Here is a 24,683-nt window from a genome sequence, read left to right as displayed (position 1 = left end):
TTTCCTAGTCGTCTTTTTATCGCTGTTGTACCTATAGAAGCTTTTTATATTGCCTTTGATGTCCTTGGCTAGATATAATTCTATCAGGGCTTTAGCTTTCCTAACCTGGTCCTTGGCTGCTCAATAGTTTGTTTTCCTCTCAGGCTACTTGTCCTTGTTTCCACCCTCTGTGGCTTCCTTTTTGTGTTTGAGTTTGTCCAGGAGCATCTTGTTCATCCATGCAGCCTCCTGGCATTTTCGCCTGACTGTCTTTATTGCTGCTGATCTTGGAGGAGGTGATCTTGAATATTAACCAGTGCTCTTGGGGCCCCTCTTCCTTCCAGGGCTTTATCCCATGGTACTCTATCAAGCAGATCCCCAGAGAGGCCAAAGTCTATTCTCCAAAGTCCAGGTATTGTGTTGCCAAGTGTGGTTTTAGCCATCTTTATTTATTCTGAGTTTCACTCATAAGTAATGAAAGTCCTTAGCATTCAGTTTTAAGCTCTTTTCTTGCGTTTGATTAAGTAAGGCTCTGGACAAAAGCTTTCATGTGAGTGTGATCTTTTTCAACCATGAGCTGTGTGCAAGCATTTGCAGCCCTGGTCTTATTCTGGTGTATGTTTGCACTCCAGTCTCTTTTGAACATTTAAATGATCAGTTATGACCATTACAGTACAAGGACATGACCTTGGCTCAGCTCTGGTGGTATATAATACTTAAGCAATTTCTGGGCAATACAGGGGTGCATACAGGGTAATACTTGAAAGGTGCATACAGGTTTGGTCATATGTTAAACAATATTCGTGTTTCTTTTCATCCGCAGATTTGCAGAATATAGACTTCATTGTATATTCATTTTTTTCTTGGCATCTGATTATAGTTTTCCAACAGTAGCACATTTTTCTTCTCTATTGCTCAGTGGAAGCAATCTGTAAATCATCTACAAACCAGAACTCCCCATCCCAATAAAGCCTCAGGTTCCAGTTGAGTTTGCTTTACTCAACCTTCCTTCCCCCCCTGAGGAAGGGAGGATTTTTTTAGAGAGGGGTTGTATGTTGCTAGAGGAATGGAATTAGGCCAAGCATCCATGGTGCATTTTCATTTATGGATGTTTCATATGTGTTGGATACCCGTGGTCCTTTCAGTACAGGAACTCTGGCCTTGTAATTCTTCTGTGAATACATTTGTCCTAGAAGAAGCTGTCACGAATGATCATGTAATTAAAAAGTTTAATCCATGATATAGTTTGCAGAAGGTATCTCCATACTCTATACATCAATTCTAGTATTTTTTACTTTGTGCAGAGCTTCTTACCTTTAATATAGTACAAAGTGTTGTTTTTCTTGGTAAAAACGTATATGATTAATTGTTTATTGGCTGTGTCTTTAATTGTGATAGATCATTGCCAACAGCTGCACCCTTCCTGCTTTTGGCTTGGGTATCTTTAATATTCACAGCCAGTAAGAAAAACTACTGTTGGCAGGGCCGACTGCGCTCTCTTTTCCCCCTTTCTCTTGCTTGCCCTTGCAGCCGGGTGATAATAGCAATGCTTTCCAGCTTCCTTCCCTGATCTGCAGAGTGATGCTTTCTGTTTCCAGTATGTGGAATTCTCATTCTTGTGGAAGAAACAGCTTTACTTTGCCTTCTGTTTCCACATGTTGGTGTGACAAGTTGGAAAGGAAGTGATACTAAAAACCCAAAGAAATACCTGAACCTACTATTCAGAGTATTATTTGCTATTTATCTTAGTGGCAGGCTGTCATATCATTGAATTTATGGACAAGCAAGGTGACTAAAAGTGCAGTCGGTATTGGCAGTAAAAGTAGTATTTAGTTTGGACATGCTAAAAAGCAGTCTTGGTCTCTCATTTTAAAAAATTAATTAAAATCAAGAAGTTAAGGAGAAACTATTTTTACAATGAAAGATAAGGCTTCAGTTTGGAATGAATAATAAAAACTTTTAACAATCTACGCTCATCTTCTAAAGTGCATTTTAACATAGAAATGTGAATAATTAAAATCTTGATTTTGAGAAAATGGTAATTGAATATCCATTATTTTAATAACCTGTTTCTTCACATATGAAACACTTAAAATAACTCTTTATTAATGGCAACAGATAAATACCTTTCTTGTTTTGAATCTTCTCTGTATTTTGGGGTGGGTCATCACTTGTGGTATTAGAGCAGCATTTGATCATAGACTTTTGATCTCTTTATGTTTAAGCATTAATGACCATTTGTGTTTCAAGCTATTATTGGTTATAATATTGAAAACTAAATTTTGCATTTAATGTAGTTCATGGTCTGCTTCAGCATCTGTTTTCCATATTAAATATTGTCCTAGGCTATGAGGGGAAAAAAATACACTGAGGAGTTTTGTTGAAACGTGTAATAAAATCATGAACAAATATTCCTGTGGTAACATGATTTAGAATTGAACCTTAAAAACCTTTTCAAAATTTGGCAAATATATAACTTAAGTGATTACATACAAGTAAGAAACTGTTATTCCTGACATTGGTAATAAATATTGAAAAAAAATAATTATTTTCTGCAGTTACAGGATATTGTTTATTTTGAAACAGGTAAAGATGTAAATCCAAAAGATATATCTGTGCTTCAGTATAGTTACCTATTGATTTGCTAGAGTATTTTCCCTATGTACCTTACATTTACACATAATACTCGGTTTGCTATTAACTTTTTTTATTCAAATGGTAAATGAATGACAGCAATTATTATGTGATATAGGCTACTGCAAGTATTTCTTTATAATATTCCTCATGTCTATTATTTTAATGCTGATATGAGAAGGCAAGTAAAAACAAGTGTTTGGAAGTTCTGAAGATTGAGTTTAGATAAATAGCTAGAGTCAGATAGTCTTCAAGTTGCCTTGGTCTGCAGAACTGGGTTAGAACACTCACAAGAATGTCTTTGCTTTCCAAACTTGGGGATTCAAAGTTGGAAAGAACACAGAAATAATAAGAATAAGCAGTCTTATGGTATTCTGGCACTTCTGCTTCAGTTCTGGTCAGAATCCAGAAATACAGAAAGGAATGAAAATGAAAAATTATAATAGAGAAAAAAATATATAAGCTTTTCAGATTCCAAGAAGGTAATTTTGGCTCAGTTTTCTGGGTGAAAGTCCAATAGCCAGAAAAGTTTTCCACTTACATGAATTGGTTAGTTTATACATGATGGAAACAGAACTAATTTAGCACTGTGTCACAGCCTGTGCAAAGCAGACTGTATGTTGGAAAGGTCAGGCCTTTACATGCCTGTTGCTGGACAGTAAAATTTTGCTGTGGTGCTGCTTTGCAGGAGCTTATAGAAAGCGGCAGAAAATACTTGATATACAAGGTGGTGATCCTGGCCTCTCCTGCCAGCGACTGACTGGCTTCGAACTGGAGGATTTTCAGAGCCTTCCTTCCCTGGCTGTTACCGCTGCGTATTAGGAGGAATATTGTGCTTTGTGAGAGCCAGCAAGGCGTAACGTGCTCACAAGAGAACAGAGGATCTTTAAGTTAAAACTGCCCTACAGCAGCAAATGCCAGGCTGTGATTTTCTTCTCAGCTTGAGCAAATACAGATGCTTTACTGCAATATTGTCCTACCTGTGCAATCTTGCCCCAGGCAGAATTCATGAAAAGGCAATGCTTACTTGAAAGGAAAGGGAAGTAAGTATTTGTGTTATGCTCACTCCTAATTTTAGAATGAGGAAATTTTGTAAGGAAGAATTCTGTTTGGCACACTGTACATCGCAATTTAATAAAGTTACTATAAATAATTGCTGAGTAGTGAAAAGAACAGTAGCTTATATGTAATACAGAGAGCCAAAAGTGTCACAGTAAAAGAGATTGGGTAGGAAAGTAATTTTACAGTTGTGTTCTAGTTTGATAAATACTTACATATCCAGCATTTCATTTTTCAGGGTCAGGTACATGGGTGTTGTTGCTGTAATCAGGTCATTAAATGGGGAGAGCTATTCTAGAGTACTTGTCTTGTGAATGGACATTGTGCGAAGAGGCTGTCAATTTGGAAGTTTATTCTCCAGCTGTTGTATTTTGTATAGATTACCGAGGTTCAGAATCTAGTTTATGGTATGGTTTTCCTCATGTAAACTGAAGTGGACTGTACTCAACTGTGTAGCATTTCAGCATTTTGTAGTATTCACTAGGCTTTTCATGGAAAAAATCTGCAATTGTTTGTTTTAGAGTCAGAAAAATTAAATTCAGAGAGCACTGATAATAATGCTGTAATCCTTGTAGTATAAACATGTCATATAGGAAAAAGGGGTGTAATTTAGTGTGTAGAGAAAAACTTGGTTATAAGTTATGCTTAGTCGACTGAATCTGTCAACATCAAGATACTAAATGAACTGGGTAGTTTTTCTGTTTCAGGCAGTTGAATGGGACTAGGTAGTAACCAGCAAGGATGGGACTTCATAGGTGACCGTACTCGTTTTAGCTTTAATGGTTTCGGCAACTTGATTTCTTACGTAGTTTGTAGATGAAGCCCATCTGTTGCATGCAGAAAGTTTCAGGATTCTTGGTGACTAAAAGTCAGAACAGTTGAGGATGGAGGGAGAAGAGAGGAAAAGGAAAGACTTTTTTTTTAAATAATCTAATTCCTGTTTTGTCTGCTTTGTGGTGGCTGCGGATTTATGTATGCATTTAATGTTAGTTTTTATCACCCTGCTTTTACAGGAAATTTAGTTTGGTTGTTTTACAAATTACTTCAGTGTTGTATAAAAGTTATTAAGAGGTACATGGCTCACTTAACAATGTGTCTATACAGAATGTCATTAAATATCAAATTGTATATATTTACCAGGTTACTTTTATATTTCATAAGCTTTTTCAGCTAGAGACAGCCTCCCTCAGAGAAAATAGGTACAGTATACCTTGTGAGTTTTAAAACTAACCTTTAGTTTTGGGGAATGCAAGTAAATAACACTGGAGAGAAATACCAGGAGTGTTTCTACTCTAATACATCACTGAGTTGTCACCGTATGGGTGTATGTGGAGGACTATAAACAGATGATGATGAAGAAATACATCAGGATTCAGTTCTTATTTCTGCATTTTGCAGCTATACATCATAACATAGTACAGACTTAACTGCACTTCGTGGTACAGATTCTGCCATCTTCATGGAAGCTGTTACCCTGTTTTGTGACATAGTTGATCTCAGCTGTGCAACTTAGAGGATGAGTTATCAAGTATGGAAAATAATGGCAGAAATCTGATACATAACAACAGTCATAGCTGGTCTTAGTTTGATCCTGAGATAAAAGGTATTCTGTTAGAGCAAAATCAGCAAAATTGCTATGTTATACGGCAGTCTTTATAACAAAGCTGTGGAGAAATTGCACAGATAAAATAAGCATTGCCGGTATGGAAACTGAAACTGCAGTGAACATATTTTCTAGGTCTGAATACAGATTTTAGTAACGGAGGCATTCACTAGAAAAGAGCCTTTACTTAATAATTCTTTGCATTTGTAATGGTCTAAATTCTCTGAAGTTCTGGTGGTTTACTAATACCTGAGGGTTTGGGTCAGAATAGTATGCTCAACATAGCACAGAATCGGGCAAGTAATGCCCCTTCATGTGGTTGTAAAAACAAACCCAGATTGTCTCTGTGGAAACGGTAAATTAGTCTTGGAAATTCTTACTGCATTTAGCATTTACTTGTATGAAAATAATAGTAAAAAAAAAAAAAAAAAAAAAAGAGGTAAAACCCTTTCAGGAACAAGTGACTAGATTACTCAGTTATTCTGCATTACCTTTATTAGAAATAAAAAATCCCTGAAATTGAATAGTTTTGTTATTGCTTAAATAAAAGCATTCAGAGGATGACAAAAGATTGCTTTCTAAACACTGCACTGGCTTTGCTCACTTTCATAGACTTACGGCAATTACTTTTATGGTATGTTACCTTGTCCAACTAATGGTTGTGCAAGTAGAATTACTCATGAATTTAATGATTTAAAGGATTGGACGTATTGTAGTTCAATGTGACTCAGTGGATTTAAAAACCTTTATTTTTTCAGATAACTGGTAGAGGCTTAATAGAACATGGGAATAAATATTTTTACACTGCTCTGAAGCATAATATAGCAGCAGCTATCTTCAGGTGTCAGTTGTCATTCAGTACCAACCTAAGAGTTACACTTGTTTCACACCTGAATGGTGTAGATCTGCCTACTGTGGTAGTCATACGCTTTGATCTGTATCTTCAAAAAGTGATTGTTTTTGTGACACAAGGTATTATTATTACTCTAGTCTTACTTTAATGAGCCATATGTGTGAAGTCTGATATTAATCCAGACTGCCACACGTGAAAGCTGAGAGCTCTGGGAAACACTGTTCATGAGGGTGCTTGAGTTCATGTGAACAAAATGGTTTGTACCCATCCTGTGCGTTACTGACAGCAAGACCTCTTTTGGCCCTCACAGGCTGATAAATGAATGTGCTTGTTGAACTCTGTGGTTCTCTTCAGGTCATCTGTTAAGCCACAGATAAGATTAGGAGAAAGAGGTGAGTGTCTGCCAAGGGGATACGGGGCTTTGTCTCACTCATTTCTGCCTAGCAGAAGTCTGACAGCAGGTTTGCTCAGGACCACAAGTTGACTGCACCTGGGTGAAGATGGTCTGCCCCTCTTGTAAGGGGGTGTCCATTTCAAAGGGCAGCCTTAACTTTGTTTTGCTCTGATGTTGTTTTGAAGGATATAGTAAATAATTTTCAGATCTGATGAACCAAAAAACCAGTTTCACTGTTGAACAAAGATGTGGAATTATGGTGTAATAGTCCTTGTTTTGTCTATTACAAGTGCTTCATCTCATTCATATGACAGGAGGTAAACTAATGGTAAATTACAGTGCTTGGGGGGGGCTAGTTCAGTCTGGAAAGCAGCGATGTACGTATCAGACTTTTTTTTAATAACTGAGCATCCACAAAATGTCACAGGTTAAGTACGCTGAAGCTTGGTGGCAAAGCAAGGGTAGTGTCTTAGTCTGTTCTGAGGAAATCCTTTCTTTTCTTAACATTGAAAAACTCACAACAATTTCCTATGAAGTGTCAGCCTCATGACCATGTTTCTGTTTTTTAAATGAAAGTTTAAAGGAAAAGCTATTTTTAAGTGGGTGTTGACAGATCCATCTCTCTGAGGAGACAAAAATGAACTGGGGTTTGATAACCAGCACTGGGATGGTTTATGTCCTGTGCTACTACAGACTGGTTAAGAACTAACTCATCAGGAGCTGGGATGTTTTGCTAGTCTTGTACTACCGAGTCATGCTCAAAGGGGACAGCCTTCTGAGATATCTTAAGAAAGTTTTCCTTTAAGCACTTACTGCTGAAATTTAGTGGACAATATTAAGGTGGGAGGGAAATGATTACAAAAGCTGTTAGAATTACTTTACATGTGGATATAACAATATCCATGGTTGGAACAATTTGGACAATATATCCAGGAAAAAATGTTCAGGTGTACTGGGAGTTCTACAGTGTAGGCAGTGTAGTAAAGTTATAGTCAGTCTTATTTTTTAATTTGGTTAAGTTATTATGCTTGATTCCTTATGTCTAATATTAATTCAGTATTCATTTTGCATTCATATGATTTAAGATATAAATTTCAATTAACGTTTTCACTGAATATATATTGCTAGGTTATATCATGCAGCAATGACTTACAAAAACTAAATGGTCTTTTTCCAGGAAATTTCACAGAGATTTATTTTGTTTTCAAGAGGCATAATATTTTCCTGAATTGGTGGAAGAAAATATAGGTTGTTCTCTGGAAAATATTGTCTACAAATTTTTTAATGCTTCACCTTTTACTTTGAATTTTAAGGATAGTTACCAAAAAGGAAGAAATGACCACATCGGGTTGTGGCACTAACAATTTTCAAGGATAAGTTTTCCTAACAAGCAATGGTGCCCTGTACTTCATAGTGTGTTCAGCATTCTTTAAGGAAACAAATATAAGCCTCAGTATATAAAAAATGGGCTAAATGTATTCTAATAACTGTCATTAAACCAGTTGTTTATTGTTACTTGTAAAAAAAAAAAAAAGGGAACAATTGGCTGTTGTAGCCCAGTGGTGCAAGCAGCTGTAATGCAGTATGGAGGTGCGGTGTCCACCACTTGCATTGAGGTATTTGTAGGAGAGTTTTCAATAGTGTGAACGTGTCCGTTAGTCTTTTCATTACCACAGAAGGACATTGCAGAATACCAGGTTACACATACTGTTCAACCAAAGTAGTCTTAATTGTGGGGATTGTAGTGGTTTAAGTGGATCACTTTTAAAATTGTGTTGATTGAATTTAAGTTTCTTGTAGTGACAAGGGCTCTGAAGTGCATTGCTAGTTCAGAAGTGGTGGAATTCAGTAATGCATATTTAAAGTGAAAAGTCAGTTTAGAAGGGGCATGAGTAGAAATCCTTCTTGATTGTTGAAATTTTAACTTGCTACACAGAGTACTTTAAGTAAATTTCTAACTTGAGGGAGCTAGGGAAAGATAAGGTAGTCGTCCATTAGCAGCTGTGGTTTTTTTTGAGATTCGTTTGGTTTTGGTCTTTTGGGGGTGTGTGTGGTTGCATGTGTAGTTTCTGCATAGTCAATTGGACTGTTGACATCAGTCATTGGAATTGTTACAAGCACCTACATGTCCCTTTGTGGTTAGCATGGATCTATCAAAATTGAGAACAGCTGTAGGGGAATAGCTTTGTTGGTTATTCATCTTTAAATGATAAATATTTCTTTCAAATTTAGACGTTGAACTGTATTGGGGTAGTCTATACTTACACTGAAAGTACCTCCAAGGAAACAGGAAATGGTTCGTAACATTTTAAAAAAATCTTGAAACAAAGCATTTATTTAAAATCATATGGTGTAATCACATTTCCCTTTCTTGCATGCCAGTATGTAAGAGCTGTACTATTTAATAATTAAAGAATTTCTTTATGGGCAGCAGAGATTTTACCAATATTTTGCTTAAATACAGATTTGTTACTGTGGGAGGAAAAGTAATATTCCATCAATAAATGGTACCATTAGTGCATAGTTTCAATGTGTTACAAAAAAAAAAGTTAAGTTTAGATTTTCATGAAGAGTTAAATCACAAACCAGAATTAGCTCATTTAATACAATGAGTGATGTCGGTTGGGTAGGGCATTGGTTACAGGTAGCTCTAAAAGGCAGCTTGGAAAAGATTTGGAAAAGATGGCAGCTTGGAGTTCATACTTGTTAAATAACAGTTTCTTGAAAATGAGGGACAATGCTTGTTCTCCTTATCTCAGTAATTATTCTTCCTTAATACAAAATGTCCATGATGTTTTCTCTCCAGTGTGAAATAAACTCTTACCCAGAATTTATTGTAAAATTTTTCTTCTTTCCTTAACCTTTTGCTAAATATTTACCATTGTTGTTTCCTGGGAAGATAATCTATAATCTCCATCATATACGGTAAGATTAAATATTATTTCAATGTTTTCTGCAGGAGCACCTGTCATTGAAAAAGTACATTGTGGATATTGTGATTGAGAGTTCTGTTCCTGTGGAACCATTAAAAGATGGAGAGGAGAAACAAAAAACTAAAAAGAAAGCCAAAAAGCTAAAGGCACGGATGAACTCCAGGTAGAACAAATATTTTTTTTTCTTTTAAGTTTTGTTCTATACTTCACCTTTCATCCTTTAGTATGAATACAGTGGAAGGCTGAAAAAAATGTTAAAATTATTTGCTTTGGGAGTGTCTTGAAAATAGCACTGATGAGCCTAATTTATGGCCACTTTCTCTGATTGAGAAAGAAAACTGAGTATCGATCTGGAGCCCTTGGTTTCACCTGTTAAGAGCTTTTCTCATAATTGGATGCCAGTGCCTTGCCAAAACTGTAGCCTCTTCTAGCATACAATAGCATGTTTAAATTTGTGTAAACCATGCCTATTTTTCTTTCTAGCTATTGATTTTTAAATGAAGTATCAAAGAAAATCAATAGTAATCAACAAATAGAAGTCAGCCTGCTGTAGTGTCAAATCCCATGACTAAATCTAATCATTTTTTGTTGCCTGTCACAACAACAAGAAAGTTAAAAATATCTTAAAATGGAAAGTGAGTTGTCAGACCTGCGGTTTCTTAGTCTAAAAAGTGACTTCTGCAAGTCAGGATGATATGCAGGACATCATTATATCATGAACTGGCAATGTCAGTCTTCACAGCTGAATAGTCCCCCACTGACATTGATACTTGACTGAATATTATAACGTATTTTTGCATTTATCTCTAAAAGTATTTCACAGAAGGTAAGAATCATTGTTACGTATTTTGTCAGCCTTGTTTTTAAGCAAGGGTTACAAGTAAGAGAAAAACACCTGAATAGATTTTTAGAGCTAGAGTGAAAATGGTATGTTTTATTAACTCATAGTTGTGCTAATAATGGCATGCTAGTCTTCAAAAACACCATACTTGTACAGTGTGTTAGTGTTTCTGATTGTTTTCCTCTTTGGATGAGCAAATCCACTATCTGGATACCACATTAGAAGAACACATTGTTGAAATTGGATACTATTTTATTCCAGGTTTCTAATTGCTTAAGCTGCAGAGTTACTCATATTACCTGTTGATTTAATGCAGTTATTGGGTCCAAGTTTAATTCTTTCTCAAGAGCTGCTTCTGTTGAATTTAGTTGAAGATTTGTCAGACCTAGGAATATGAGCTCAAATGATAATTTGTTATTGGCACTGATAGCTGAAAAACTTTCTCAGAACATTTTGAATTTGTATGTGTCAGACTGCTGGGTGAGTCAGCACATGCGTCATCAAAAATTACAATTAAAACAGTAACAAAAGGGCATCATTTTACAAAGGTGATACAAAGGTTGAAAAATACAGTGAAAGTTTAAAAATCTGAGAGGAGTTATATTGGCAAGATATGTTCATTAAGCTTGGTTTTAGTTTTAAAGGGTAACTAAACTTTTTAATAGGATTACTGTCCTTGAAGATAACAGAGTTAAATTGATGATTTTGTCTTGAGTCTTCTAATGTTAACTCAGAAGACTTACTAATAAAAATGTCCAGTAGCAATATAAAGCAGAGGTTGTTCCACAGAATTTCAAACAAAAAATTGATGAGGGGGAGAAAAACCCACATCCATTTGGGAAATTAATTTTAGCCATGCAAGTCTTGCCGGTCTTCTACAGTTACTATAATTGACACTTGAGTAATAGTAATAGGCATAGTAATGACAAATACTGCCTGGATGTTCCTGCATTTTAGCTTATTACTGGTGAGGCGGGGAGGTTTTCCATGTTCAGAAAAAGAAAGAAGACTATCGTAAGTTATGTGGCTAAAGTAGTTAAAGCAATAACCTCAGAATTACAATGTGAAATACTGAATAATGTAGGTAATGTCTGCTAAGTTTCAGCCCAACAGTCTGGACAGTACTACCACCAGATGGCTGGGAGTTTACGGCTCAAAATCAGCTCAAAACTTAGGTGGAATACATAGTTAAACTACTTAATTTATCGCGAATGCTTTGAAGGTGAAGAGAATTTTATGTTGATAATTCACATATAGTTTCACAGCTGTTAGCAGATTATCTACAAACCGTATTTTAGTACATACTTGCAAGTGTTCCCCTTCTCCAGAAAGTGTAATAGTTATAACAAATCCCTTGTACCTTAAGACTTGAAATTATACATTCATTTTGGTTTCTAGAAAGCTGTGATATCTTAAACATGAAAAAAATTAGTAACTGCATCTAGAGAGTTTCCTGTTGCTCTCCTGAGTTTTTAGATCTTAAATCAGTATTACAGTATCAAAGCAATGAAGGGCAAAGGTGAATGAGGGGACAAATTGTGATCAATGGGTTGTTAGATATGTTGAGAAGTTTTGTTAGTCTTATTAATTATATTTATAACCCTAAGCCATTAAACTGGTGCTATAGTAACAACTGATATATAGCTAAGTAAATTATCTCAGGTTAACATGTATGTGCTGCTAGCAGAAGACTACTTTGGTACCTGCACAGCAGAAGGAAGCTTGATAAAAGCTAACCTCAAGCAGTAAAGATGTAGTTACCAACTAGGAGGTATGTACAGTTGAGAAATTCTTTGCAGTGGATTTAAAGCACTCCAGTCATGTTCATTTAGTAACAGATATTTTAGGTAATCATTTACGTTTGACTGACTTGTCTGTACAGAACTCAAAGCTGAAATGTGTTGTTTCTGGCTAAGAGGCAGGAATGAAGGCAAAAGGTTAATAAAGGAATCTCACCTTCATGTTTTAATACTAAATTCAGTTGTGATTAATAGCTTTATTAATGATCCACAAATCAGAGGTAGTGGTAATGTAAAAATATTTGCCTGTAGCATAGGTTGTATGGATGAAGCAAGCAATTTGAGTAGGGTTGGAAAGCTTGGTCCACATAGGTGAACAGAAAATAGATTTATGTGAGAGAAATAATAGGAACTAAAAAATATTTTATTTTTTCTTGCAGTGCAGCAATGAAACACATTTCCCATTGGAAGCCGTTGTCAAAATCTTAGATTTGAAAAAAACAAAACCAAAAAACCCACAATTGGACATTTGTAAAGTTGGCAAGAATGCCAACTGACAGCAGTTAAATATTCAGAATACCTTGAAAATTAATAGGAAACACCATTGTTATGGTTGAAAGTTGCCCTGAGTCATATCTTTTTTCTACTTCTGTCCTCGGGGGCTTCTGGCACTTCCCTCTGGGGCTTGTTATGGTGCTCTTGGTAGAGATGGGTGGATTGCATACATAATCACAGGTTTAGTCCATCGTGGCAGTTAACTGTACACACCCCCGAAGGAAACTTTTTCTGAAGAATTTTCCAAGCCATTAATGATGTTGTCCCTTGTTATCTGGGAACACGACCTTCAGAGGTTTGAACAGCGTATCTCCCTGAAGTCCCTAGAGATCTATGTTGCATCTGTGAAGTCTTCATTTCAGAATAGTAATTGAAAGGGCAATTTTAACAGATCAGATGTTTTTAATGGCTGAATGCTTTTACTGCCTGCTGGATGTTTCTTCATCTCAGGGCTCTGTGTCTGAGAACTGAATTTTTGTGCATTACTGTAGTGTCTGGATTAGTTTTACTTTGTGTTGTGTATATGTTGTTAAAAAAAAGGCTACAGGATTACCACCGTGAATCCTGGTTTGCTTGATGAGCTTGTCACGATTTTCATGTGTTGGCACAGGCTGACTGAAGTCAAAACAAGCAGTGGAAAAGTGTCTTGTCTCTGGCTTCCTACTTTTTGGCACATGGCCAGTCTAAATAATACTTTTAAGGGAGTAAAGAGATTTGTGTTTCTGTTTCCAGCAGTAAAGCAGTCATTTGAGTGGAAGTATTTACGTCTATGCTGTATGACTAACAAGGTTCATTATGTTACAATACAGTCATTAGTTACATAAAAAATACTCCTGTACCTGTAAATATTAACAAATTATATGCTAATTATAATTTCTATGATGTAGCGATCTTCTGGTCTGCACTACCTTGTCTAAATAACTAATATTTTCATCAGGTGAATGTGATAATTCTATAATAAGCAGTAGGTTACTGCAGTTTTGTGTACATTGCTCGTTCCATTTTCTACCATTTGGAAAGTCAAATATACCATTTGTGTACTGGTGTTATTCTAAAGTAGTAATCTTAATTATAAATTGTTAATGGTCAGTAGTTAAGCATCAGTATGGATCATGACAGGGCAGAATTGACAGAAATGCTGTATGTTACTATGAAAGACAAAAACCCCAAAGGTTAGAATTATCTCACTGGTATTACATATTGTACAGTGTAGACAATTGTCAATAATAATTAATATTTTCTCCTTCAGGGCAAAGGAATATGAGAGTTTGATGGAAGCAAAAAATGCTGTCTCTGATTCCCCGTTTAAAGCCAAGTAAGCATTTAACTTTATATATTTTAGACAACACTTTTTGCCCCCCCGGTCTGTAGCAGAAGTGCTTCTGAAATTTCCAGTGGAGCAGGTGTCGTAAGGTTCTCACTCAGTATGGTATTGCCATCTTGAATTACAAATCACTTTCTCATACAGAAGGTCAGATATTACAAATGCAGTTTTTTCTGAGGGCACTGAATATCTTAAACCATGTAAGATGCAATAGTAAAGAGAACATACGTTCATCCTTTTCTTACCTAGAAACAAGAAGGTTCTAGCTTTGTACTTCAAGACTGGTGGTGAAAACTCAGCACTGGAATTCTGGGACTGAAAATCTTATGTTTGGCCTCCATTTGGTCAGAAACAAAGGTTCATATGGTGAAAGCCCAGCTATTTTATTGCACAGATGTCTTAATCTGGCATTGAGCTTTTTGAAGAGTAGACGTCCTTATTTTCTAGGATAACGCACAGATGAAAACAGTTGGATACTGAGATTAAAACAAGCCCTGTTATCACTGAAAAATTCCTCCTCCTTATTTTGAAACTGAAAATCGCTCAGCCTTTGCTTTCTAAGTCCATTGAAACTGGTTGGCAAAAGATGCAGAATATTTGGATTTCCAAAAAGCTTTTGATAAGGTCTATCACGAAAAATGAAAAAACCCCACCTATGTAACTGTAGCATAAGTGGAAATCAGTGTAAAAAATTGAAAAGAAGTGGAGTATATATGATCAGTCCTTGCAGAATAGAGAGGTTACTGGTAGAGTTCTGCAGTCCTATGATGATCAGTGTATTCATAAGTACCTTGGAAAGAGGGCAGGCAGTGAGGTGACATAGTTTGATGGTGATGCAAAGATATTCAGGATAGTAGGGACAAGAGCTGATAACGGTAATTTTGAAGAGAGTGAGTGACTTGGCAGTAAAATGTCAGGCAGGTGAAATCCAGTGTATATTATATTAAGTGCTACACACCTGGAGGGGGAAGGCAGAACTCAATTACATCTTCTCATATAAAGCATGGGCTTTGAACTTAGAGAAGCGATAGGTAGTTCCAAGAAAATACCAGCACAGCACTTTTAGCAGTTAAAGGAAATCCTTTGTTAAAACCATTTAGTAAGGAGCAAAAGCAGAACAAAGAATGTAATTATCTACAAATTCCTGGGTCATCTATATCTTTTGAATACTATGTGCAGTTCTGTTTCGTTGTCTCAGAAATGATATGCTAAAATTGTTAAAGGTTCAGAGAAGGCAGGAAAGGAAAACAGTAATAATATGTGGCATAACTTCTGTGTTAGGAAAAGTAAAGTAGCAGTTCTCATTCTGGAGAAAAATGGGAGGAAGTTTTAATGGGGCTATGTTACAGCAATGTACAAGGTCAAAAATGGCATGGAAAAGATGAGTGTTGCTTGTTTACTGTCTGTCCTGGTAGCAGAATGAGGGGGCACAGAATGAAGGTGGAGCTACCTTCAAAGGAAACCAAAGTCTGGTTCTTAATGTGATGTGCAATTAGGTGTATGGAACTCATTGACAGGCACCATGCAGATGCTGACAGTTCACCTGCATTAGTGCAGTTCTAGGATGCTACATCCAGCCCAAGAGATCCCTAAGGTGAAAGTGGGCAAAGAAACAGATTAGTAAATTCTCTGTATTTTCCCGAGACATCAATTTATAGTTTGGTGTTCAACAGAATAGTGGGCACATGGTATGCCTCTCTTGTAGCTGTGCTCACAAAGTCTGTAGCAGGTCAGTCGAGAGGCTGGAGTCAAAAACCTTCATCCTGAAATTACAACTTTCTGGGTTAGTGATACTTGTCTTCAGACTGAGTTAATAACCTGTACCAGGTCCTGTATGTTTTGTGGGTGCTTTCATCACTCATAGATTGCTGGTACACTTCATTTTTTAGAGGTTACTGTTAGTTAAGATATTCAGCTCCTTGTTGTTAGACTTCCTTGGTTGTATATACAGCTAGCCTGTATGCGGTATCTTTTACATGATCTTTTCAATAGTTTGAAAACCTGTTGCTAAATCTTAGTATATATGTTAAATAATAAAAATCCATCACTGAGGTTTAACATAAGAAAACAAAGCATCTCCACCAGATGGCACACCTGCGTAAACACATTGAGGAAGGAGTTTTGGTTTTGGCTTCATTTCTTAATAATCAGCACTTCAATTTTCAAGATTAATTTTGTGGCAGATTAAGACTAGCTTCTGTGTTTTGTTTTTCTTTACTACCAGAAAATAAAAAATTAGAATCTAGTTGTCAGAAAGTAGAAATGTGTGCATTTGAGTGATTCTGAAAATATTGATAACCTGTAGCGTTTGAGTGATTCTGAAAATATTGATAACCTGTACTGCTTTCATTTTAAATTTCTTTCTGACTTCTGATTATCAGTGATGTAATTTGGTCAATTGTGTCTCAATTGCAGTGAAAAAGACACTTGGATATTTTTATTTTTTTTTTTAATCTCTTGACTGAATTCAGACTTTACAATTTTTATTTCTCTTAGCAAAATGGCAAGTGTGCGTTCAGGCAGAATCTTCTGTTCCATCTGCTTTCCCATTTTCTTCCTCTGTTGCCTCTGTTAGGGCTGTACCATTTTAGATATGAACTAGTGTGAATGGCCACTGTGTAGCTCGCTTTCCTTAAACATCATCTGGGAGATTTCTTTTGCAGTCTTCATGTAGAAACCTAGTGATCTAGCAGATGCTTACATCTAAATTTTTAAAACATAGTTTCATATATCATAGTTGTTGTTTGCAAAATGACACAACTTTTTACTTACCGTAAGGGCTCAAATGTTTGCGAGTCTCTTTGAGATCAAGGTAGCAGGTGGAAGCTCAAGTCTGAACGGACTTTTTGAGAAGAAAGAGAGGGCTGTCAGTTAAAGGAAAGCCTCGTTTATTTCTATTAAGATTTGTTTACTTTACACAATATGTAATACAAAATGGAAGAAGGATAGGAGGGGTAGTTTTACCTCTTTCTGTAAGGAAAAGAATGAAAGGGCAAGGCATTTCATGAGGCAAGAGTTTTAGCCCAGACCGTATCTGCTTCCATGGAGAAACATATTCTTAATAAAGGAAAAACTAATAGGAAAATACCTTTTTAACAAAACTAAGTTACAGGATCCTACTTATCCTACTTATCCAAGAACAGTAGGAAGAAGAATCAGCTGAGAGAAGCAAACAGTAGATCTCCACTGAAACACTGTTACGCTGGGAAGCTATGAAAATAGACTCCTGTCTTTTTAGCCAGGACACGGCGTGCTGTGCTGTGTGCTGGTACTACTGCCACTGTGCCTGGCTGCGCGGGAGCCAGCTCTTGCCAATACAAGGAGTCTTTAACAGTTCCCAGGAGATCTGTGAAGTTACTGAGAGAAGTCATATCACAGAACAAAGGGGTAAAAATTGACAGTGCTGAAGGTGGTGTTTGTATCAAAACAAATGCCAATACTTCTTATTTATCCTAAAGGAAGGACTGAGGTGTTCAGGCTGGAGTAGAAGTATACTAATGAACAGAAAACACTTTTTCATTTTGTGAGCTACGGAATTTAAAAATGAAAATGATTTTTTAAGGTTCCATTTAAAATGTGGCACAGTCGGTAGGTTTGTTTATTTGCTTAACAGAAGCAAATGCATTTTAGAATGAAATCATTAAATATAACTTTCTTTAATGCTTCAGTGCTTATGCCGCATTTCTTTACTCCTCTCCCCCCCCAGTTTGATTGTGTCTTTGCAAACAACTAAAACCATTTATGGAATGCAATTTCTTATCTGATTTTAGTTCTTAGTCATGTTGTCAGTTGTTGCAGAGGAAAGACAGAACCCAGAATTAGTCTTTGGCAGGTAAAAAGCCTTTTTAGATCCCCTTTAAGATTAATCCACCTTAATATTATGAGACCACTGATTTCATGCTGCAGCTGATAGATTGTTTCAGTAGTTCTTACTAGTTTAAGGTTTGCGGATTTATAAAACCTTTTGCACTAAGGAAGCACTGATCCAGGTGCTTTCTAAGCTTTACATTGGTAATACACTAATATCAATAAGCAGACAAGGTTTATCCTGCTTTGATAGACACGGTATGTATACCTTTTTCAGTTTGAGTACTGAATCTGATTCCTGAGAGGGGTTGTAAATCCCTCCAAGTACTTCTTTTTTTAGAAGATGTGTGGAACAGATCTTTTTTGTTAGTATCTATTAGAAAAATTGTGTACCTTAATGGGGTGGGGGGATAATTTGAAATACTGCCTTATCTGGTAGGTATTTTCCTCTCTGAACTATTTGATCTGGTGAGAGGAACTTTCAAGGAAAAGGGCTACAGACCTTCTCACCTGGGAGCAGCCAGGCTGTTGCTCCTGGCCTCTCTCCGCTGTGCGTTAACTGGTTAGTCACTGGTGGCACTTGGGTAATCTTATAAATGGTGGTGGACTCTTGGTGGTTTTGTAGTGTTAATTCATACTCTCTGGGAACTGATCTGAATGTATTTAGTGTCCAGTCTGTTAAGTTAGCCTGTCAATAGGTGTGTTGGTGATGGCTCTTTCTGTTTGCAGTGTTCTCAGATGTTCATTACAGCACATTTTTAGAAGGGAAGGAAAATGTTTACATAAAGTTCGTGTTATTTATGTCTATTTAGCATCTTCAGTTCAAAGCCCGTATAGTTCAGTGTTGCAGCAATCTACAGGTAGCAAAGCGTTATTTGTCATTCTTTAATACAACATGAAAACCAAGGTAATGAAAGATTGCCATATGCCTAAAGGGAGTTCGGAGGATTGCAGGGCGGAGAATTTAACCCCCTAATGTAATACTTTAGCTAGTCTCTCTCCTCATGCAAGAAGGAGTTGTTTTCTTTGTTTGTTTGTTGTTGTTGTTGTTTATTACCCTCTTTTTAAACTATGTAAATGCACACTTCAGATAGTATGGAAATGGGAAAAACTATTATCCTGAAAAAAGTCTGCAGCACAAAAAGAGGAGAGTTAAGAACGGAAAAATTATTTCCTCTAAGAGTCTGCTGGAGAAGAGATGAAAATATGGTGTGAAGTTTGTTCTTGCAGAGGCCTAAACCTAAATGCCTTTAACAACACAGTTTGTTCTTGTTTTCATTATGGTATATCAGTGCATTCGCTGGTGAACCATATAAACTTACCTTGTAGGTTTTCCTGGTGTAGTAGGGCTAGGGTCCTGTTGGAGTAGTTATAAGATATTCCATCAAAATACTGGTTGATGGGAAAAAGAATATCAGATAATTTCTGAAGCTGGAAGTATTTGTGCAAAAGTTACTTTCCAAACAGCTGTGTGAACTATAGAAGAGCCAAAGCGTAAATAAAACAAAATTCAACTAAACTTTAAAAAAAGGTAAATACTTGCTTTATGATTGGGTGGGTGATAGATTTAATCTTCAGAGAATCGCTAGAGCATTCTTACAGGAATTCAAATAAATAATTTCAGAAAATAATCTTTATAGAATTTTTTCATAATTTTTCAGATGGTTTCCATTTCAAAAACCGAAGGAGGTGTGTGAAGCTGCAGATTTAGATGTTTAATGTCTAGCAGTGTTTGGGACTGTGTCAAGATGTAGACTGGTGTTTTCCAGTGTGTACCTAGAGCAATCGGAGTACGCCACATGTGCCACTATGTATATTAATTTTACTGCGAGGGGTCAAACTGCAGGCGGTACAGAACAGTGCAGGGACTGTGTGTTGCTTTTCAGGGGATACAGCGTAACTCCACTTCGGGCTGGGCAGGAACACCACAGGCTTTCTCAGTTCTCTCCAGGCACAGGCTGCACTGGGAAGAATTGGGGCTGTGTGTCCGGCTGGCACCCGGCCGCCCTCGGCAGGAGCATGCAGGAGAGGTAACCTCTCCTTCCACACAGGAACTGCTCAGAATCCAGCGCTCTGCCCAACTGTACTAATCCTTCCTTGCATGCGTTCAGAGTACAGCCAAGAAATCACGGATTTAAATGTGGAAGTGCTGAAATAAATTGATGTTGCTATTTCAAGACTTTTTTTTTCTAGAGATAAAATGTAGCCTATAAATATTAACAGATCTTTTTCCTTTAGCCTATAAAATATTTTAAACCTGCTAAAAATATTTAGCCCATGCTAAAAATAAACCCTTAATTCACACAGTTTTTTAATTTTGTTTCCATATTTGCCATATAAACCTTTAATATGAATATCCCCATTTTCCCAATTGCAGTGCAAAAAGATCAGATAATGTATTTGTGTTTGCTGAAGGTACCGTTTATTAAGGTTTATGTTATAGTAACATTCCAAGACCAATCAGCGCCTTATGTCATTTCTGGTATTTTGTCTGCATTCTGAATTATGTTTGTGGGCAATGCTAAAGTCTTAATTAGTGAGATGTAAATAACTTCAGATAAAAAGACATTAACTTTAACTTTCCCTTTTATTTAGCCCAGTAAATTTTCATTTATTTATCATTCCCTCTATGGCATAGTAAGCATTGGAGGAATGCAGATTCAGAGACAGAAGATTAAATAATCGTCTTGAATTGTTTGGATTTGCACTCAACAGTATTTCCACGTAGTCACTGGATCAGTTGTTATTAACCATGCTTTATTAATCTACATAATATAGATAGTTTGCATACAAAGAGTGTACAAGGAGTACAGTATGTACAAAGAGTTCTCTCTTTCCAAATCCGTTCATAGCAATGATAAATTCTATATTCAAGCACAAGTCATCTTGCATAGATTTCTAGTCCTTTGAAACGGTCCTAAAATTATTCTTATTTCTTGACACTGCCAAGAAGTCAGTATAAAGGATATTAAATTAAAATAATTTCTCCAGGGTTCACTGTGTGGGAGAAGGGAGTTTTTATTTCCTTCTCTTCCCCATGTGATCACATAGCATACATTACGCTTTTTTTGGCAGAAAACCAACAACATACAGTAGGGTATGAGGATGTAATAGGTAATTTTTTTAATGTGGGAGAACTGAAAATTTATTCTTTGTGTGCCTTACGGTATGATGCTGAACACACACTTAGAAAGTTTGAATTTTGGTAAACGTGTCCAGAAAGACTTTTAGAAAAAAAGGAAAGTTGGAAGTCTTTCCATGTTAACATGTTGTACAACTTGTTTTTGGCTTTTTTCTTGAACTGAGGACAGAGACTGGATGTGATGCATAACTTACATAGCATCTTTATAGGCTGAAAAGAAAGGGGATTTGTCCACAGAAGTAACAATGTAATATGATTATTTTCTATTTGAGTCTTTGTGAGGTAGTGTTTTAATAAACCTTACACGTTTTGTATGCTGATGCCTGATATAGATTAGGAGCGTCCCTTTCTTTGGCCTCTGTGGTTAATCCTGGTTGAATTCCATTCCTCTGATGTTAAATGAAGCAAATGGAAACCCGTCTTGCTGTCTTCTGTTAGATGAAGTTACAATATTGTGTGGTGGGTTTTTTTTCAGTGCTTTATATATGCTTTAATCATGGAATTTGGGTAGATGTTTCAAAGAGAGGTCTTTTTTGCTTAAGGTGCTAGGATATTGCCGAGGCAATAGCTATTCTACATCCTGTTCTGTGAGAATACCTGAAATACTGTGCTTCTGGATCATCTTTCTGGACTGCAGCAATTCAGCTTTTCATTGGTGCTGATCCACTCCTTATGCTCAGCAGTTAATGGTCATCTGATTTACTGTCCAAGTCCTGCAGTTACTTGTGTTTTGGCTTTTAATTTTCTTTCCCAATTTAGCTCATGGCTTACTGAGACAGAGGTTTCCTCCAACCTCATTTTCCACAGAGGAAATAACAGTGCGGAAAATCTCATCGGGACATAATCTCCCTTTATTTTTCTTGTCATAGAAAAATCCTGGTTGAATGTTAGTGGATTCAGCTGGCCAGACAATAAGAAGTCCAAAACTCCAAATTATGCAAATTGTTTTTATTTATACTTTAAAAGCATATACATATTTTTGAGAGTGTCTTGAAAGCTTTTAACAAAGCTCTTAATTTTTTCATAGAGAAGATTCAGAGTGCTTGTTTCCTATCGATTAACTGGAAACTGTCTATTCTTGCCCTAAATTAATATTCTGATTCTTTTTTTTTAATTTTATTTTTGATACATGTGAATATTGTGGTACATTCCCTGGCCATTCTGTCTCCTTTCTCTCCTCTCAGTGACCAGTTAATGTAATTTTCTCCTTGCCATTACTCTGTGGTCACGTTGTGAATGCTTTCTGGGCCTTTTGTACTGACCTCCCATTTTATGATAAGCATTGATACTCTTCCCCTCTCTTTTCCTTCCGATAGAGATGTGTTTGCTCCTAGTCACAACAGTGTTTCTCTCACTCATCCTGCTCATTTACCAGCTTTGTCCTACTTTCAGTACAGGTTGCTTGATAGCCAGTCATTAAGAGCATGCAGTAGCAGATGCTACGGCAGTGATTGACAAACACATAGCAAGTACTGAACGATAACTTCCTCCCTGCTTCTCTCGGTCTCCAGTTAAAGGACTCTTTAACATTGGTACCATCTGCCTTAATGTGTCTGCAGATGCAGGAGTCTACATCTGAGCTAGTTAGTGACTTCACATTCACAGCAAAGAAGGATAAACTCTAAGTGTGTTTTGACTGCTTTATTTTAGACCTTCGGGTGAGATGAATAGTACCTTGGAACTGCATATTCCTCCTCACTACCTAGCAGGAGAGCGTAGCTGAATAGCCCAGATGTAGATGCGTAAAACTGAAACGAATCCTAACCCACATGTGTCTTCATCTCTCGCACCTCTACATTTTGGCTTCATTACTGACCCTCATTAATAAAATGCCCTTTTCTGAGGTGGTCTGCAAAACTACTACTTTTCACTTATTCAGTAACCCTAAGGAGCCATTTCTTTTATGATCCCCGTAAGAAATAAGCCAAGTGGCCTTCCCTTATTCATCTCAAGAGCAAACTACTCGGCTGAGTGGGCAGAAAGGATTGTATGGTGGTAGAAAAGTAGGATGAAACCATGTTGAAAATGAAGATGGCAAAAACTAGCAGGATAAACTGGAGGGAGAATAGGGATATTACTGAACAGCAACAGAAATAAACATGTAGCTGATGAAGAAACACCTTTATGGCTGTACTGTTCACACTGTGGACTTGGCAGTCATGGATTAATGGTTGAACTTGATCTCAAAGGTCATTTCCAACTGAAACCAAATGATTCTGTGATTCTGTCTTTCTATTTCTGTGTCTTTTCCCTGAAAAAGCAAATAGTGAAATGTCATAGACATTCTCAAGCTATCTCCTTGCTGTATTGCATATTTTACATGCTGTTCCATATAGATGGTAGTAATACTTTTACACAGATTTTCTTGATTGCTTTATTGAAATTCAGTAAGCAGTTTCATTACAAAGATGAAAGTTTACATGATAGGAGAGTTCTTGCTTTAACTGTTCTTTGTTTTCTGTTTAATGTTGAAGGTTACAGCGATTAGCAAAAGACCTTTCAAAGCACCTCCAAATGCAGGATAGCTGTTTATTGGGGAACAACAAGGTTTCTGCTTTGGACAGAACTTTAGGAGAGATCTCTCGTATTCTGGAAAAAGAGGTATTGTGATTGTTACTGTGTAACTTACAATTAACCTATAAACTGTGTTGCCCTCAAATGTCATCAGTTTGGATTTGGGAATGTTTTAAACATGGGTTGATGAATGCATGACCACTGTGTAACAAGTGATGTCTGCTATGACACTTCTCTGTGGTGGTTGCAGCAGTGGATGCTTGTATTTAGACATCAAAGTTTATATAGATAGTTTTGCAGAAGTGCTGAAAACCCGCTTGACTGATGCTAGATCATCTGGATAATGACAAACTGTACTTTTGCTTTATTTTCATTAAGATTGTTTTTAACCTGGGCCGTTTCAGTCATCTAGTTTATAGTGCATACCCATGAACAGCTTTTTACAGGGGGCCAAAACAGCTAGCAGACAACAGAGGAAAGAACTGGAGCCAGCTTTGCTGTCACAGTCACCATGTTGTGGTGTTATGGCTGAGTTTTGAAGGAGCACAAATCTGTTCAGTTTTCCCAGGATACAACAAAGCCAGTGTGTCTTTGATGGAGAATGAACATATGATGTCTATAATACATATGGGATATTTCTGTGTTTCAAATTTTTTTAAAGTTCTATGTTTGTAGAACATTGTTCCGGTGTGTGGTAAATGTTGGATTTTTTAAATGATAGCATAGCATTTGCATCTTTTTTTTTACGGATTCATCATGGTCAGTCTGCTGCCACAGTGCTTTGTGTCTTGTAATGCGGTTTTTTGGTCCATTAGGACCACGGTATTTGAGTTTTCAGCTGGAACATTGTGTTCTGTTCTCTCTAACCATTAGAAAATAGTTCTCTTTCGTATCTATGATCAAGAAATCAAGAAGAATAGTTCTGGGAGAAACCAAATGAATGGAATCTGAGGAGGGTGTTGCATCGTTGTGGTTCAGGATTGGAATCTGTAAAGATGAGAGCTCTGATGCTTTTCACAGCTTAGTCAATGCGGAACACGATTGCTAATAGTGTATGTTTTTAAATACTGAACGCTGCCTGGCATGCAGAGGGTTCTGACATGTATTCTGTTAGTTACCTTGAGCTGCTGATCAAGTTTAGTAGTGTTTTTGAAAGAGCTGTGAAGTTTTCAAATTTTGCAGTGTGTGTTAATTTTTACAAAATTAACTTGTTACTTATGTCAAAGTACTGAAATCATGTTGTTGCATGAAGGCTATAAAAAGATGTATCTATTTTGAAAATTATCTACATAATTACTGAAAACTG

The 24,683-nt window shown here is 36.6% G+C and overlaps 1 protein-coding gene across 5 annotated transcripts in view; it reads left to right on the top strand.

The window, feature by feature from the left end:
• Positions 1-24,683, top strand: part of SCAPER (S-phase cyclin A associated protein in the ER) — a 165,949-nt gene that overhangs the window by 67,448 nt on the left and 73,818 nt on the right. For all 5 annotated transcript variants that reach the window (XM_055715699.1, XM_055715701.1, XM_005442654.4 and 2 more), the window contains exons 21-23: positions 9,482-9,618; positions 13,840-13,905; positions 23,338-23,464. In XM_055715699.1, coding sequence (XP_055571674.1) covers positions 9,482-9,618; positions 13,840-13,905; positions 23,338-23,464 — 330 coding nt within the window. The remainder of the gene's footprint in view (positions 1-9,481; positions 9,619-13,839; positions 13,906-23,337; positions 23,465-24,683) is intronic.

This window comes from Falco cherrug, chromosome 7, assembly GCF_023634085.1.
Source record: "Falco cherrug isolate bFalChe1 chromosome 7, bFalChe1.pri, whole genome shotgun sequence".
In the NCBI taxonomy this organism is placed as follows: Eukaryota; Metazoa; Chordata; class Aves; order Falconiformes; family Falconidae; genus Falco; species Falco cherrug.
This window is presented reverse-complemented; position numbering and strand designations above follow the sequence as displayed.